We start from the raw sequence: 18,548 nt of genomic DNA, 5'->3' as shown, positions 1-18,548 counted from the left end.
TTTACATTTTAATATCTGGCAAATAATAATTAGAATATAACAGTTTATTATGTGCAAAGCACTATTTTACATATGTACATGAATTACCTCATTTTATCATTATCCTTCAAAAATGAGGTCAGAATAGATTCAAGTACAGATCTATCAGATTACTATGGAAATGCTTATCTTTTTCTCTCTTTGGTAGCAATTTGAGGTGAGTTTGTGGCTTGAGAGTATTTTTATTCCATAGTATTGCACAAGGTTTTTAATTGCAAGAAATAAGTCATTAGATCAGAACATGAGAAAATAGTAAGTGGCAAAGATTAGTATTCCCTTTTACTATTCTCATCCCATTTGCTCGTCATATTTCTCTATACAAATATAGATAGTGGGCCAGAAAATTATTTCCTTTCTGTGATGGATATAACTAAGTCAAAGAACTAAACTCACATGTGCATTATTATAAATATTTCATTGCTGGCTTTTGTGTTGTTTTTCAAACTGACTTGATTTCAAGCAACAGAGATCATTCTATCATGTTTCATCAGTGCATCTGGATTTAGGATGGTAGAAACATAAGTGAAATTGGTATTTGTGTTGTTTGAGTTACTAACTGTAAAGTATAATAGTAATACATTCTTTGATAGTCTGAAAGAAAATATGCTATAGTAATTTAAATTTTGGTTCAATATTTTTACTTTCTCTTGTATGATATTTACGTTTTTTGTCATTAACTTTCAGGAGGATTTGTGATTGGTGGAATACTGTCCCCAGACACAGTATCATCTAAAAGGAAGTCAAAAGGAAACACTGGAAAAGTCAATAAAATGGTTGCTAGGAAAAGGATCTGTCTTGATAATGAGGAAAGAAGTATGAGCTTATTCCTGAAAGTAACCTTTAGATTTTATTTTAAATAATAGTGCTCTGAGAAGTAGCTCTTTACAAATTCTGTAATTTATTTGTAAAAATGTTAGATGTGATAGTTTAGGGTGAATTCACCTTTTTTTCTTTATTTTCTTATTAAGTTTTTAAATTTTAATTCCAGTGTAGTTAATGTACAGTGTTCTATTAGTTTCAGGTGTACAGTATAGTAATTTAACAATTCTGAACATCATTACTCAGTACTCATCATGATAAGTATACTCTTATCCCCTTCACCTACTTCACCCTTCCACACACCTCCCTTCTGATATGCTTTATTTTAAATAAGTACCCTCAGTGAGAGTTACTTTTTTTTCAACAAGAACATTTTTAACTCAAAACATACTTCAGAATACATGGTTCCAAAAATACATATAACACATTCCACCCAAGAAAAGTAGAATACACATTTCTTCAAATACACACAGAAGAATCAATCATCTGGTTAAACCACATAAAAAGAGACATAACAAATACTGCAAATTTAAGAAGACTGAAATCATACCAAAACATTTTCTAACCACAGTGGTACAAAACTAAAGATAAACAATAAAACAAAGCTGGAAAATCTATAGTATAAACTATTAAATATTTAGTATGTAAATATTAAACAATACACTACTGCACAGACAAGCATTGGGCCAAATAAGAAATCAAATGGTAAAACTGCTCATTACTTTCAATGTTATGTTAGTGTTTCTTCTGGTCTCTATTTTATTTATTTCTGATTTTTCTTTGTTACTTCCTTCCTCTACTAAATTTCAGCTAAGTCTTTTTCTAGTTCTTGTGTAATGTTGTTTCTTTGAACTTTATTTCTTAATACAAACGTTAATAACAAATTTCACTCTTAACACCTGCTTTTGCTGCATCCTATTGGTTTTGGAGTATCTTGTTTTCTTTATTATTGTTTTGAATTCACTTTTTAAAAAAATTTATTTATTTTTTAATTTTTTAAATTTTTAAAAAGATTTTATTTATTTATTTGACAGTCAGAGATCACAAGCAGGCAGAGAGGCAGGCAGAGAGAGAGGTGGAAGCCAGCTCCCTGCTGAGCAGAGAGCCCAACTCAGGGCTCGATCCCAGGACTTTGGGATCATGACCTGAGCCGAATGCAGAGGCTTTAACCCACTGAGCCACCTAGATGCCCCCCTTGAATTCACATTTCCCCCAAATTCTGAAAATAAACAGATTTTTACTTAAAAAAAAAATCATTAATAGCATAATATAAAAAAACACTTCCTCGTGAGTAAATTACCCTGTCATTGAAGCTAACTTTTCCCATGTCAAATTATGATTAAAGTTGACATTTTTAATGAATTTTTTTCTGAAATGTATTTTATACTTCTCGCTCTCTGAGAGAATATTCTAAATTTTCTTGATGATGCAAGAGTATCCATAACAGGTTTGCAGAAAATAGTTTAGTATGTTTGCTTCTGTATTAAATCATTGTGGTTTTTGAATTTTTGTTTGTCAAAGTGGTCATTTATAAATAGGAAAATAGGAAGAGATTGTTATGCCTGTGGCAGTCTTTTTTTTTTTTTTCCAACTTATTCATAGCTGTATTTAATATCAGACTTCTTTTTAATTGGGAAGAATTTTAAGTAGCTTTATTACAGTGGTATTTCTTTTGCAGAGAATAAATTCATGATAAATCTGAGTATACCTCTGGGAGATCCATTGAAGCCAACAAGGGTAAAGGACCCAGAAACAAGAGAGATTATTCCCATGGGTAAGATTAGGGATAATGAAAATGCTTAATTTAATAATTAGTAAGGAAAGATTGCTGGCTTGGTGACTATCTATCTATAGGTGACTACCTATCTACTTTCTCTTTTACTTCCTAGCTCTTTTAGAGCCCAGATCCATAGAGTATCTAATTCCAGTAAGCAGCCTTTGAGGATTACTCTGGAGGAGCTCTGATAGCAAACAATGTCTAGGGACACATAGCACAAGGCATTTATCCTCTAGGGTTCAGGTGCTATCATCAGGAGTGTTGCCTCCTGCAGTAGGGCCCAGGGGGAGGCAACCAAGATGACACATGGGAACAGGGGTTTTTTATGGGTAGTTGTTGCAATTTAGCTGGTAGATCCTAGAATAATTAATAGCATAATATAAAAAAACACTGTGAGTCCAGACAGGGATTGTGGACAGGATTTGGACAGCTTTCTGCACCATGGGATGCCAGTAATAGTACCTGGGAGATCAGACCTTTAGAGTGATGACGAGCAGGGACATTGAGCGGCATACCATAAATGCCATGGTTAACCTAAGGCCAGCAGAGGGGTTCTAGAGGCCTACCGTCGTGTCTAATAGGCCTTAAAAGTACCTTGTCTGTGAGACCATGACTGGTTCCAAAAGATGAACTATAGTGTGGTGAGGGCAAATAGGGAACACTTAGCTATCTACCAACAGGCGGAATTTACATATAGGAAATAGTTAAAGGTTTTAGCTGTTTTGACTATACCAGTGAGTACTCAGGACTAATTTCTCCTAATCAGAGGACAAATAGGTGCAACCAGAGAGGCAGTAATCGCATTCCCAATGAAAATTTTGGCTGTGAAATAGGTTCCATTTGACATCTTAAGTAGTATTAAGTATTTTTATAATCGGATTATTTATTTAGCAACAGAGGTAGAAGTACAGAAAATTTTGTTTAGTGTAACGTTCTTAACCAAAAACATTGCTATATTGTATCAGGTTAGAGAGTTGTCAGGAGTTCATAACTTTTTGTCTGTTTCTTGAGTCTGTATATTTTCTATCTACAATCTGTGAGATTACTAACATTCCTAAATACCCAAGGAAACAGAAGTTGATTGCAGAAGAATATATTAACTATATATTTGGAAAGGTTTATAAGTAAAAGGGGACTTCAGAATTAAGATAGTGATTTGTGAGCAATAGTAAGTACTCTGGCTTTACTTGATAAAAATCTTGCTGTTTAATAATCAGTCAAGCAAGCACAAAATAATCTATTACAATGATACATTTGTTAATTGTGGGCCATGTTAAACTTTATAAAGATGTGGAAATCTTGTTTCTTAGCTAATTATGTTCTCTGAGCTATAATAGAAATAATAATAATTTTACCATTTTTTTATTAATAGCTAAGACTTACCTAATGCTTATTAATTGTGCCAGACAGTATTTTAAATACTTTATACACATTTATTCATTTTTTTTTAAAGATTTTATTTATTTATTTGACAGAGAGAGATCACAAACAGGCAGAGAGGCAGGCAGAGAGAGAGGAGGAAGCAGGCTCCCTGCTGAGCAGAGAGCCCGATGCGGGGCTCGATCCCAGGACCCTGGGATCATGACCTGAGCCGAAGGCAGTGGCTTAACCCACTGAGCCACCCAGGCGCCCCCATTTATTCATTTGATATTCACAATTCTAACATAGATGAACTATTATTGTCCCATTTTAGAGAAAAGAAAACAGAGGCATAGAGAAGTAACTTGCCTGGTCACACAACTTGTGAGATAGACAAAATTTGACCTCTACCATTCTAGCTCAAGTAAATGACCTTAATCACTTCTGTCATTGTAAGCCAGGTTTATATCTAGGAATAATGCTATTATATATGTGTGTATATATGTTATATCATTGAGCATTATTATTGCTATTGCTCTATATTTATATTAGTGTTTTTCCCTTAGATCTTTTAAGGCCACGAGATACATATCAATTTTGTGTTGAGCATCATGAGTTGAAAGTGTATAAAACACTGGATACACCTATTTTTTCTACTGGAAAATTGATATTGGGACCACATCAAGAAAAGGGAAAGCAGCATGTTGGCTCAGATATATTGGTGAGTGTATTTCTCCATATCTTTATGTTTCTCTATTGGCATAACTCTGATTTATTGGACTTGATGAGGCATTAAAAATGCTGTTTTCTCAGAAATGATATTATTGTGGTGCATAGAGAATTTTTCTGTTAAATCTGTTTAGAGTCAATCAGGCAATGGTTCTTTAATAAGTACCTGTTCTCTGCATAGCCATGTAACCTTGAAATTTAAAAGTTTAAGGAATGTTCTTTACTTTGAGGAATGGTAGAATATAGATTTGCAAACAAATCATTAGAGCTGGTGAAAATTAAGTCTAAATTTCATTTCACTGATCATGTAGTTTAGGAATAATGAGGTTTTAAAAGTCTTTCTCAGAATCATGTAATTAGCAGTAGACTAAGGAGTAGGAGCTAGTTACTTCAATAAATACTAAATAATGTATTACTGTATGTGGCAGCATTACTGGCTGAAATTATAATGAGTTTCAAGGTGAGTCCATCTTTGTTCTCTCATTGGAGACACACACCTTTGCACCATTAATGTGAAGTATATATATGTTATATTTGTACATTTTGAATTTGAAAATTGCAGAATTTGAATATCACCAAATTTTAATAATATTTACTGTTTTAGGGATGCCTGGGTGGCTCAGTTGGTTGAGCATGTCTTTGGTTCAGGTCATGATCCTAGGGTCCTGGGATTAAAGTCCCACATCCAGCTCCTTACTGGGCAGGGAGCCTGCTTCTCCCTCTGCCTGCTGTTCCTCTGCTTTTGCTCTCTCTTTCTGACAAATAAATCAATCAAATCTTTAAGAAATATATATATTTACTGTTTTACTGCCATTTAAAAATACTTAGTCTAAGGCACATTTTTCAGTATGTAACATTTCAAGAACCTGTGGTATCATGGGTTACTGGAGTATTGCATTCAAAACAATTAATTTTACTCAAGAAAGAAAAAGAGAAGGAACACTAGGACCCTTGGGTTTATATTATCAAAGAAGGGCAAATTGAGGCAAGAAAAAAAGGCACACATGAAAGAGTAACTCATTAATACCTTAGTATGACTAGAATTAGTAAATACTTTAATCCAATCTTAAAATGATAAAGATCTCCAGGTGCTATTAAAAGAGTAAAAAACACATTTAACTAACTAAAGTAATGATGATTTCTGCATAATAATTAAGGAACAGTTAATAAGACAAGCATTATGAAATATCATCATTGAAATAATACCAGTTACCCATTAAACTGTGATGCCTTTATTAGACAAAAGAAAATTTATTTTATTTATTTATTTATTTATTTTTTAAAGATTTTATTTATTTATTTGACAGAGAGAGATTACAAGTAGGCAGAGAGGCAGGCAGAGAGAGAGGAGGAAGCAGGCTCCCCGCTGAGCAGAGAGCCCGATGCGGGACTCGATCCCAGGACCCTGAAATCATGACCTGAGCCGAAGGCAGCGGCTTAACCCACTGAGCCACCCAGGCGCCCCTCAAACATCTTCTATTTAAATTTACTATTTAAATTTTCTTTTGTCGGGCGCCTGGGTGGCTCAGTGGGTTAAGCCTCTGCCTTCGGCTCAGGTCATGATCTCAGGGTCCTGGGATCGAGTCCCGCATCGGGCTCTCTACTCAGCAGGGAGCCTGCTTCCCTCTCTCTCTCTCTCTCTGCCTGCCTCTCCATCTACTTGTGATTTCTCCCTGTCAAATAAATAAATAAAATCTTTAAAAAAAAAAAAAAAAAGAAGGTGTTTGAAAGTATTTAATCTGGCTACTATTCTAAGGAATGTACATTAAAAAACATTAAAAACAAGAATATTTTATATTTACTGAGCTAGTAGAAATTATTGGGAAAATATCTGTACCCTTTGATTTATGACTCTTATTTCAGTATATTTTCCTCAGAAAATAATTTAAAGGGTAGGGAAACTGAACATATATAGGTATTTTTTGTAACATTGATAGTAATTGCAAAAATTAGAAACTATTGAAAAGTTGCAGAAAGAAATGGTTATATTTTATATTTTGACTTTATAATAAGATGTCATTATATGATAATAAGCAGTTATATAGCCCTTAGATGTTCCAGATACTGTAATAAGTATTTTTATATCAGTTTAAGCATATAGTTTTGAAGAATAGCCATATAAGAAGAACTTTAGGATAAATATTTAAGCAAACGTATGGAAAATAGAAAACTGTTTTATTCTGACCAAAATTTAAAAATGAAAATTGAAGGAACTATAGAAAAATAACGTTATCAGGTGATCATAGTTTATTTTTATTTCTTCTAAATATTGCCTTTAACTTTTTAGAATGAAAATCAGAGTTATTCTTTTTTTTAATATGAGAGTATTTTAAAATTTTTTAAAACATGAAGGACACTTTTAAATATATGCTTTTGAAAAACAAAAGGGACCAGAGAGAGAACTAGCATAGACTGTTAACTCTTTCCTTCAAACTCAATGTTAAAAAGTCTGTATGAGAGGGAGATAGTAGCAGTAGTAGATTTGTTAAAATCAAACCACAAAAGAATTAACAGATTACTATGGGATTTGGTTGTGGAGCTCTCCCAAAAGATGAGATTTAGAAATGGAAATATAAAATATATATTTTATTATATTATATAAATATAAAATATATAATATAAATATAAAAAATTATGTAATATAAAATAAAAAAGTGAAGTGATGTGAAAAACAGGAAAAGAAAACAGAAGAGAGGAAATAAAACCAAATGAGTGAAGGGATGGAAATATTTGAAAAATTAGACAATAAATGTTCCAGAACTAAAAAACAAAAAGTTAGAGCAACATACTTTAAAGAACCAGAGCTCCTTAGAGAAATGTCTGAATGGAGGCCTGGAGCTGAGCTTGAAATATGTATTTTTAAAGATTTATTTATTTATTTTAGAAAGAGAATGTGGGGAGGATTCGGAGAGGTTAAGTGAGAGGATCTCAAGCACACTCTGCGCTGAGCGTGGAGTGTGACACAGGGCTCAATCCCACAATCCTGAGACCATGACCTGAGCTGAAACCAAGAGTTGGAGGCCTAGTGGACTGTATCACCCAGGTACCCCTGATCTTGAAGTGTTTTGAGTAAATAAGAATAACTTAAGTGGATTGATACATATCTACTATATATAAATTCATGAATTTGAAAGACTGATACTAAAAGAAAACCTAATTCACCACTCTTGGAGAATACTTATATTGACAACAAAGGATAAATAAAGGGAAATAATCGAATATTTTTTCTGCCCTTTTCTTATAAAGTGTACTATTACGTAACCAAATAAAAATGAGGTGAAGTTTGTTTTTGTTAGAAATATTTCATTTAGGGGTGCCTGGGTGGCTCAGTGGATTAAACCGCTGCCTTCGGCTCAGGTCATGATCTCAGGGTCCTGGGATTGAATCCCACGTCGGGCTCTCTGCTCGGCAGGGAGCCTGCTTCCCTTCCTCTCTCTCTCTGCCTGCCTCTCTGCCTACTTGTGATCTCTCTCTCTGTCTCTGTCAAATAAATAAATAAATAAATAAATAAATCTTAAAAAAAAATAATATAAAAAAAAAAAGAAATATTTCATTTAGGGGTGCCTGGGTGGCTCAATTGGTTAAGCATCTGTCTTTGATTCAGGTCATGATCCCATGTTCCTGGGATCGAGCCCCTCATCAGACTCCCTGCTCAGTGGGGAGCCTGCTTCTCCCTCTCCCTCTGATGTACCCCCTGCTTGTACTCTCACTCTCTCAAATAAATAAATAAAATCTTTAAAAAGAAATTCCAATTAATAAATGAAAAAGAAATAGTAGAGTAAAATATTGTCATTTTGTAATCCTTGATAAACTGTTGGATCTGTCTAGGCATTGAGTATCAATGTCTGCTAATATCTAAAAAAGAAGACAACCCTGAAAGTTGAAAATAGAGCTACCGTATGACCTAGTGATTGCACTACTAGGGATTTACCCCAAAGATACAAATGTAGTGATCTGAAGGGACACTTGCACCCCAGTGTTAATAGCAGCAATGTCCACAATAGCCAAACTATGGAAAGAGCCCAGATGTACACTGACAGATGAATGGATAAAGAAGATGTGTGTGTGTGTGTGTGTGTGTGTACATACACAATATTCCATGTACACGTAATGGAATATTACTCAGCCATCAAAAAATGGAATCTTGTCTTTTGCAATGATGTGGATGGAACTAGAGGGTATTATACTAAATGAAGTCAGTCAGTCAGAGAAAGAATTACCAAATGAGCTCACTCATGTGGAATTTAAGAAACAAAACAGGAAAAAAAAAGAACAGGATCACAGGGGAAGAGAGGAAAAAATAAGACAAAACAAAATCAGGGAGACAAACCTTAGAGACGCTTATTTATAGGAAACAAACTGAGGGTTGGTGGAGGGAAGGAGAGTGGGAGGAGGGGTAAAAATAATTAATTATAAAAGTAAATTAGGGGCGCCTGGGTGGCTCAGTGGGTTAAAGCCTCTGCCTTCAGCTCAGGTCGTGATCCCAGGGTCCTGGGATTGAGCCCCACTTCGGGTTCTCTGCTCAGTGGGGAGCCTGCTTCCTCCTCTCTCTGCCTGCCTTTCTGCCTACTCGTGATCTCTGTCAGATAAAGAAATAAAATCTTAAAAAAAAAAAAAGTAAATTTAAAAAATAGGAGAAAAAAAATAAAAAGAAGATAACCAGACATTATGTGCCTCCTGATGGAAGAGTACAACATTGTATGAAATAGTCTTGCCTCTTCCATCTCCTTTAAAAACAAGCAAACAGAAAAAACCTATAAAGCAAACAACAAAAATACCCAAATTTGATCAAACTCTAATATCTAACCACCAATTTATAGGAAATAAAGAATAGATGACCTTTCATATGATACTCAGGTGTTGGTAATCAGCAAAATTCAGCTATGCAAAGATTTTTACAGCAAACTTTGCTGCTTGATTTCTTTAATAAATAAGTTGCAAGCAATAAAAACCAAGTAGAACCCATAGATCACTGTTTCTCAACCATGGCACTATTGACATTTTAGTTTAGATAATGCTTTGTCGTAGAGGGGCTTCCTATGCATTGTGGGATGTTTGGTAGCATCCCTGGCCTCTGCCAAGTAGATTCTAGCTGTACTCCTCTAGTTGTAAGAATCAGAAATGTCCCCAGACATTGCCTGTTGTCTCCTGAAATTGAGAAAGCACCCCCAAATTGAGAACCACTATAGATTGAGCAATTTAAGAGGATGAACAACTTCTTAAACAATACATTTAAGAGGGGCGCCTGAGTGGCTCAGTGGGTTAAAGCCTCTGTTTTCAGCTCAGGTCATGATCCCAGAGTCCTGGGATCGAGCCCCGCATTGGGCTCTCTGCTCAGTGGGGAGCCTGCTTCCCTTCCTCTCTCTCTGCCTGCCTCTGCCTACTTGTGATCTCTCTCTGTCAAATAAATAAAATCTTAAAAAAAAAAAAATACATTTAAGAAAAAATTGGAAATTTAATACTGACTGGGTATTTGATATTAAATATTCATTTATGTTTAGTTGTGATAAAACTGTTATAGTTGTGTTTTTAAAAAGCACCTTGAGGTGTGCCTGGCTGGTTCTATTGGTAGAACATGTGACTCTTTATTTTGGGATCCTGAGTTCAAGCCACATGCTGAGTATGGAGATAACTAATAATAATAATAATAATAAACCAAACTTTAAAAAATAAAAAATTAAAAACACCTTGACTTTTTTAGTACACACTGAAATATTTGCAGATGATTTATGATGCTGGGGTATTATTGCAAGATAACATGGAATGGGGGAAGTAACGAGATGGAACGGGGGAAAGCTGTTGGTGTTGGGTATTCATGGGAGTTCGTCCTTCTGTATCTGTGTACTTCAGAAGCCTTCCAGTTTTAGTATGTGCTGCCGAAGCAAGCACTTTCAAAAACCTTCCTACCAAGATGTTTGCAGAAGTGGAAAGAGGTGTACATAGCTAAGCTGAATAGATAAAGCAAAAAAAAAAAAAAACCACCTAGAAATATATGCTTGACCTTCTGGGTAGTATGTTTGTTACCTTTTTGTCTTCTCAATTAATGCAAAATTATTTTAAGATATAATAAAATTTTTTAAAAGTAAATTATAAGGTACCGTACTTTGGAACCATTTGAAGAGTTTTTTCCCTATTTAGGGAGGCAGCATTTCATAGTGGTTAAGAGCATGAATTCTGGAATCAAAGTGCCTGAGTTCAAATCTCGTTTCTGCCTTTTACATTGTGAACTTGGAAAATTACCCCAGTCTGTTGCCTTATTTTCTTCATTTGTATAAAACTATTAAAATAGTACCTGTCTCACTGCCACTTACATACATAAAATGAATGTAAATTAGGTGCTCAGAATAGTGACTGGCAAGGAGTAAGTGCTATATAAGTGCTAGCTGCTATCGTTTTTCTGGTATTTAAGGCTCATTTTACAAAGTTAAAAAAAAAATAAGAGAAGGGGGTGGAAGAGGAGGAGTAATTCTCTGAGGCAAAATATTTTTGATGGCTGAATCTCAAAATTTGAATCTGAATGTTGGAAGGCTTTCGGTTTTTCTAGTTGTCCCAAAACCAAATCATCACTTGGGTGCTACCTATGTATAAAATGTAAAATTTGCCGTGACTATGAATATGGAAGTCTTTATGATTGAGAATTAGATTTATTCTCTTTTACTTTCTTGTTGATATTTGCTTAAATGTACCATTTATTTGTTTTACTTTTTGTCCTCTCTTTGGTCGGGTGATTGAATTACTTGTCCCAACCATGTAACCTTTGAAGAGGTGTATATAAGACCAAGCTATTTTGTAGTTTAGCTGCTAAGTGATATTATTTACAGTGGTTCTGAATTTTCATAAGCTGTTAAATAATAAGAACAAAAGAAATTTCTTCCAGTGTTTGTTTTCTGTTGCTGTTTTAACAAATTACTATAAATTCATTGACTTAAAACAAGACCTATTTATTATCTCACAGTTATATTGATTAGAATCCTGGTAAGCTTGGCCGAGTCTTCTGTTTAGAGTACCAAAGGGCTGGAATCAAGATGTTGGGAGCTCTGTATCCCTCTCTGGAGACTCTTAGGATGAATCTGCTTTCAGGTTTATTCAGGTTGTTGGCAGAATTCAGTTCCATATTGTAGGGCTGAGGCTCCCATTTCCTTGCTGGCTGTTGGCCAGAGTTCATTCTCAGCTTCTAGAAATAGCCTGTATTTCTTGACCCATGGCCCTATTATCTTCAGTGCTAGCAACAGTCTGTCCTTTTCATGTTTTGAATTTCTCTGGTTTTCCTCTGCTTCATCTCTCTTCTGCTTCCAGGAGAAACTCTCCACTTTTAACGGTTTGCGTGATTAGAATAGGCCCAACTATATAATCCAGACTTAACCTATCTCCCAGTCTCTAGGTCCCTTTTGTCATGTAACAAAATAAATTCTGGAGATTAGAGTGTGGACATCTTTGGAGGGTTGTGATTCTGCTTACTGCATTCCTTTAAGTTTTTTTGTACCATGTTGTGGTGGTGGTTCGATTTGAAATGAGATTTTAATTTTTAATTTTACAGGTTTTTTATGTTAACTTTGGTGACCTTTTATGTACCTTACATGAAACACCTTATATAATAACAACTGGGGATTCGTTCTATGTTCCTTCAGGTAAGGAAAATAAAGACAATCTTCTTTCATATAGTTAAAATATTTATATAGTTGCTCGTGAGTACCATGCAAATGGAAGCCACACGGGTCAAAATAAAATGTCATGTGATTCATGACAATGCATATTTTGATTTTGTCTTTAGGTAAGTATGTTAGTATATGGGTATGTGAAAATTGGATAAGAATTGCTTATTGCAAAGTGTATAAAGATTTAGTTGTGTCTAGGGTAGGAGGAAAATTATTTCTGCTATATTATCTATAAGACATTATGTAGTCAAGCAATTTTTAGTAGATTATTTTAAACATACAGAATAGTGTTTTTCATCAGCTATTAAAGAGCACAAGCCTCTGGAAAGAGAACTTTTAATTTGTTCATTTATTTATTCATCATTCGACAGAGAATCTGTTAAGCACTGCTCTCAGAGTATAGGATACATAAGTGAGCAAAATAGAGGAAAACTCCCTGTCCTTACGGAGCTTACATTCCAATGAAAGAAGATAATAATAATAATAATAGCAATGTTTATATAGTCCTTAGCATGTACCAGAACTGTTGTGAACACATTTTATTTATTGTAACTCAGTTAATCTTAGCATGTATTAGTTTGAATATACAGAAATTTTCTCTTCTTCACCCTCGTCTAATTCACCTTTGCATTCATTATCAGAATGATGTGAGATTTTCATTTCTTTCAAACCTTGTCTGGATCACAGGTGATGGTTAACTCTTGGATTTTTTAGTTCATGGAGTTGAATAAAACTTACTTTAGGTTAGATGAACTGATTTAAGAAAAAATTTGGTACTATATATTGTAACTGCCTTAGTGATAGCTAAATATTTAGTCAAAAGGAAATGATGTCTATGGAAATAATTTTTTTTTCTTACCACTTTCCTTCTAGGTAATTATTACAACATCAAAAATCTCCTGAATGAGGAAAGTGTGCTTCTTTTTACTCAGATAAAAAGATGAAAGATGAAGCAAAGTTTAAATACTTGTGTGTGTATATATATTGTGTGTGTATATATGTGGACACATATATATACACATACATGTAAATATATAAAAGTTTGTGCAGTTGAAACATCTTTATAATTATTTGTGATACATTTTAAAATAAAAATTTTATTCAGTTTTGTGTGTTCTTTGATAAACATTTCAAACTCCCATGTGTCTTCTGATTTTTCTACAAATGTACACATAGTCTGTAGTGATGCCCATATTCATAGTATTTTAATAACAGGAAAAGAATCAGCTCTCACAGTGAAATATAGGAGATTTCTTTTTTAGGAGAGATTTAATTAATATGTTCATTCATTTAATCTTTTCTAAATGTTTTTAAGTCACTAATGAAATAATGCAATAATGAGAATTGTGATATATATAAATAGTACATTTGTATTACTTTCTTAGGGCTTCGTAACAAAATAGTACAAATTGGTGGCTTAAAAATAAAAATTTATTGTCTCACTGTCCTGAAATCAAAATGTTGGCAGGACCAAGTTCTCTCTGAAACCTTCAGGTTTCACAATGATGCTTCTGCTTAGCACTCATCTTTCTATTAGAGGGAAAGTCAGTGTGAAAGATCATTTAAAAATAACTCTGGCTTTCTTCTTAATATGACCAGATGCACTGAAAATATGTAGATTTGGGGGAGAAAAATGGCTAAATGTCACAAATTGCTAGCAGCTATTTTTGAAGTCATTTTAATAGGTATTTTCATATTGAAAATCTTAGTTTCATTTGTCATGTAATTTAACAGTATGTGTTCACTGTTGCTTTTATTAAAAAAAATCGTGCACATTCATTTTTTTTTTTGAGGCTTGCTAAGACATTGTCTATTAACTTCTCAGTGTCTCTGTAAGAAGTTGCAGAATTTAGTATATGAATAAACTTCTATCACTAGAGAAACTGGTTATATTTGCTTTCCTAAGTCAAGAGTTATAGGACTAGATGTGTCTCAATCTTTACCTGGACTGGCCAGATTTTTGGTCAGTTATCTGCAATGGCTTGATTATTTTTTTAAGTGAAGCATTTATTTTATAGATGTAACTTACAAATGGTCAGATGCATAGTACATCTTAATGGTCAGATGGCAAGTACATCTTAAACTAAGTAACCCACAAAACTTCTGCCACTTCAGGAAGTTCCTGTTCTGTCCAATTCAATTCCTGCTAACCTGACTTGGACCCTGGGCCACTGTTCTTCTTTATCATGGTGGAGAGGTTTTGCTTATTCTAGAACTTGATATAAATGACTCATAAAATATACTTTCATTCAACACAGTGTCTAAGTTTCTTCCACCATAGTATGTATATCAGTTCATTCATGTTTTATTTCTGAGTAGTAGTCTCTGTGAACACTGTTCCTTTTTTAAAATTTTTTTTTTTTAAAGATTTTTTATTTATTTATTTGAGAGAGAGAGACAGTGAGAGCATGAGCGAGGAGAAGGTCAGAGGGAGAAGCAGACTCCCCATGGAGCTGGGAGCCCGATGCGGGACTCGATCCCGGGACTCCGGGATCACGACCCAAGCCGAAGGCAGTCGTCCAACCAACTGAGCCACCCAGGTGTCCCTAAATTTTTTTTAAAGATTGTATTTATTTATTTGAGAGAGAGAGAATGAGAGAGAGCATGAGGGGGGAGGGTTAGAGGGAGAAGCTAAGCAGGGAGTCTGATGTGGGATCTGTGCTGGGATACCAGGATCAGGACCTGAGCCAAAGGCAGCGGCTTAACCAACTGAGCTACCCAGGCATTTGCTGTTTCTTTTTGTAATCCTTGGAAGGGTTTTAAGAGATTGGTAACATTTCCTTCTTAAGTGTTACAAAGGATTAACAGTAAAACCGTCCAGGTCTGGGGTTTTCTTTGTGGGGAAATTTTTAATTATGGCTTTAACTTCTTTAATAAGTACCAGAATATCCAGATTTCTTATCTCTTTAGTTTTGGTAGGTTTATTTTTTAAAGAATTTGCATATCTCTAAAGTTTTACCTTGATTTGTGTGAAATTTTATATTTTCTCTCTCAAAAGCTTTTTTGAGATTTGACATAAAATAATCTTAAAATACTCATTAATATAAAAATAGTACAGTATCTGAAGCACAAATTTTGCTGTGTAATTACATTTTTTCCCTTTTTCTTTTTTTGGTCATTTTTTGCTAAGCTTTTACCGGTTGTTCTTTTAAAATAATTAACTTTTGGGGCACCTGGGTGGCTCAGTGGGTTAAAGCCTCTGCCTTTGGCCTAGGTCATGATCTCAGGGTCCTGGGGTCGAGCCCCGGGTCAGACTCTCTACTCAGGGGGAGCCTGCTTCCCCTTCCCCCTCTGCCTGCCTCTCTGCCTACTTGTGATTTCTCTTTCTCTGTTAAATAAATAAATCAAATTTAAAAAAAATTAACTTCGTTTAATTGATTTTTCTCTCTTTGTATTTCTGTTCAATTCATTTTTGATCTGCTCTTTATAATTTAGTGCATTCTGGGGCACTTGGGTGACTTAATAAGTGTAGTGTTGGGAGTCTTGGTTTCAGCTCATGATCTTGGAGTTGTAGATTGAGCGCCTCATTGAGGTGTGCTCCGTGCTCAACGAGACATCTGCTTCTCTCCTTCTCCCTGTCCATCTTCCTTTCTCGCTCTTATGAAAAAATAAATAAATGAATAAAGAAAGAAAGAAAGAATCTTTATGATTTACTGTATTCTACTTTGGGTTTGATTTGCCCTTTTTTCCCTAGCTGCTTAAGGTGAATGTTTAGATTCTTTAATTTAGAATTTTCTTCCTTCCTGTTTCAACCATTGAAAGCTTCATTTGATATGTCATTGAATTCAAGGTACTTTAAAATTTTTTCTTGTGAGGCCCTCACTTACCAGTGAGTTATTTGGAAGTGTTTCTTGTAAATTGAATATTTGGAAGTTCTCCAGATTTGTTTTTTCTAAACCAACTCAAGTTTTAACTTTTGCAGCCGTATGGTTGATACTGCAACAACTCAGTTCTGCCCCTGAAACATGAAAGCATCATAGACAATAAATAAATGAATAGGTATGGTTATGTTGCAATAAAACTTCATATACAAAATGCAGTCAGTGATCTGTATTTAGCCTGTAAGTGGGATTTGTTGGCCTCTGATGTATGCGGAAAACATCATTTGTACACTTTTCAGTCTTTTAACATTTATTGATGATATTTTATGGTCAACAATATGGTCTGTCTTTGAGAATTTTCCTTGTGTTAGAAGCTAATGTGTGTTCTGTTGCTGTTGGGTGGGGTATTCTCTGTCTTTTGGTTGATAGTGTTGTGTAAGTCTTCCGTATATTTCCTGATTTTTGTGTAGTTTTTCTTTCTATTACTGATAAAGGAGTATTGATACCTCTGATTCTGCCTATTAAATATGTTTCTTTTATATCTGTCAATTTTTCCTTCATCTATTTTGATCCTTTTGTTAGGTTCATATTCAAAATTTATCATTGTTTTACTGCTGTATTGAACTGTTTATCATTATGAAGTATCTTTTAGTAATTTTTTTTATCTTAAAGTTTATTTTGTTTGATGTTAATATAGCTACTTCAACTGTCTTATGTATACCATTCATCTGATGTATCTTTTTCTGTCCTTTTAACATTAATTTATTATGTCTTAATTTAAGATGTGTCTCTTATGGAAAGCACATAGTTGGATCTTGAGTTTTTAAAATCTAGTGTAAGGGATGCCTGGGTGGCTCAGTTAGTTAAGTGGCTGCCTTCAGCTCAGGTCATGATCCTAGAGTCCTGGGATCGAGTTCCACATCAGGCTCCTTGCTCAGCAGGGAGCCTGCTTCTCCCTCTGCCTCTGCTGCTACTCTGCCTGCCTGTGCTTGCTTGCTCGCTCGCTCGCTCGCTCACTCTGGCAAATAAATAAATAAAATCTTAAAAAAAAATCCAGTGTAATAGGCTCTGCCTTTTGATTGGAATATGTAATCTACTTATTTAATGTAAATATTGGTAAGATTGAATTTATATGTGCTCTTTTGTTTTCTATATGTCTTAAGGAGTTTTGCTTGGGGGAGGGGGGCTGGGAGAAGGGGGGTGGGGTTATGGACATAGGGGAGGAGTTTTTTGTTTTTATTATAAATAACTGTTTCTTCTTGCTTTATTTGGGTTAGCAGTCTTTATACTGTACCATTTTAAATCCACTGAATATATATGTTGAGGTATTTTATTGGTTGCTATAGAGATGTCTATATCTTTAAGTTTATCTTGGTCAGATTAAGTTTATCTTAAGCAGGTTACTACTGACTTCATTTCAGTAAAACTTAGCAATTTTGCATTTTCTTAGCTTCATTTCTTTTTTCTTTTAATTTATACTATTTCATTGTTTAATATGCATATATCTGACTATGTGTATTTATATAGTTCAATAATTTTGTGTCATAATTTTTATTTTGAATTATTTTTTTTTTAATTAAGAAAAGAGAAAAAACATAAACAGTCTTTTATATTGACTGTCTTTGGTATTCTTCATTCCTTCCTGTACATCTAACTTACCTGGCATTATTCCTTCCAGCCTGACGAACTTTAGTACCTTTTATAGGGTAAATCTATTAGCAACATATTCTTTTAATTTTTGTGTATCTGGGAATGCTTTTATTTTGACTTCATTTCTGAATGATAGTTTTACTTGTTAGATCATTTTGGGTTTATGGTTTTTGTTGTTGTTCGAGCATATTGACTTTGTTTTTCCATTACCTATGTCCTCCTTCATTTCTAATAAGTCCATTCTTAATTACATTGTTCTGTGTGATGAGTCCTGTTTTTCTGGCTCCTTTGAAGATTTTTTTGCCTTTCATCATTTTGACTCTGGTATAGATTCTAGATTCTCTTTGTATTTATTCTCCTAGGAATTTGGTGAGCTGTTTGCATCTGAATGTTAATGTTTTTGATCAAATTTGGGAACTTTTGGGCTATTACTCAGAAGTTTTTTTCTCCTTTTTCTTTCCTCCTCTGACTCACTACACATATGTTGATTTCTGATGTTCTATTCCTTTTTTAAATCTTTTTTCTTTTAATTCTTTGGATACTTTCTATTGATAACGTCTCGAAATCAGTGATTCTCTGCTATCGCATATTTGCTGTTTGAGCTCATGTAATGATTTTTATTTTTAATGTCAGTAATTATGCTTTTTTAACTCTAGAATTTAAATTTGGTTCTTTTTATAGTTTATGTAGATTTCCAAT

General features: G+C 34.2%; 1 protein-coding gene across 2 annotated transcripts in view; it reads left to right on the top strand.

Moving 5' to 3' along the window:
- The window catches only part of CENPC (centromere protein C), a 104,915-nt gene extending 90,654 nt beyond the window's left edge, over nt 1–14,261 (top strand). For both annotated transcript variants that reach the window (XM_013062367.2, XM_013062366.2), the window contains exons 15-19: nt 724–852; nt 2,537–2,632; nt 4,561–4,715; nt 12,261–12,351; nt 13,252–14,261. In XM_013062367.2, coding sequence (XP_012917821.1) covers nt 724–852; nt 2,537–2,632; nt 4,561–4,715; nt 12,261–12,351; nt 13,252–13,322 — 542 coding nt within the window. In that variant the 3' untranslated portion in view covers nt 13,323–14,261. The remainder of the gene's footprint in view (nt 1–723; nt 853–2,536; nt 2,633–4,560; nt 4,716–12,260; nt 12,352–13,251) is intronic.
- The last annotated feature ends 4,287 nt before the right edge of the window (nt 14,262–18,548 follow it).

This window comes from Mustela putorius, unplaced genomic scaffold (assembly GCF_011764305.1).
Source record: "Mustela putorius furo isolate JIRA1106 unplaced genomic scaffold, ASM1176430v1.1 tig00000430_pilon_pilon_pilon, whole genome shotgun sequence".
In the NCBI taxonomy this organism is placed as follows: Eukaryota; Metazoa; Chordata; class Mammalia; order Carnivora; family Mustelidae; genus Mustela; species Mustela putorius.
This window is presented reverse-complemented; position numbering and strand designations above follow the sequence as displayed.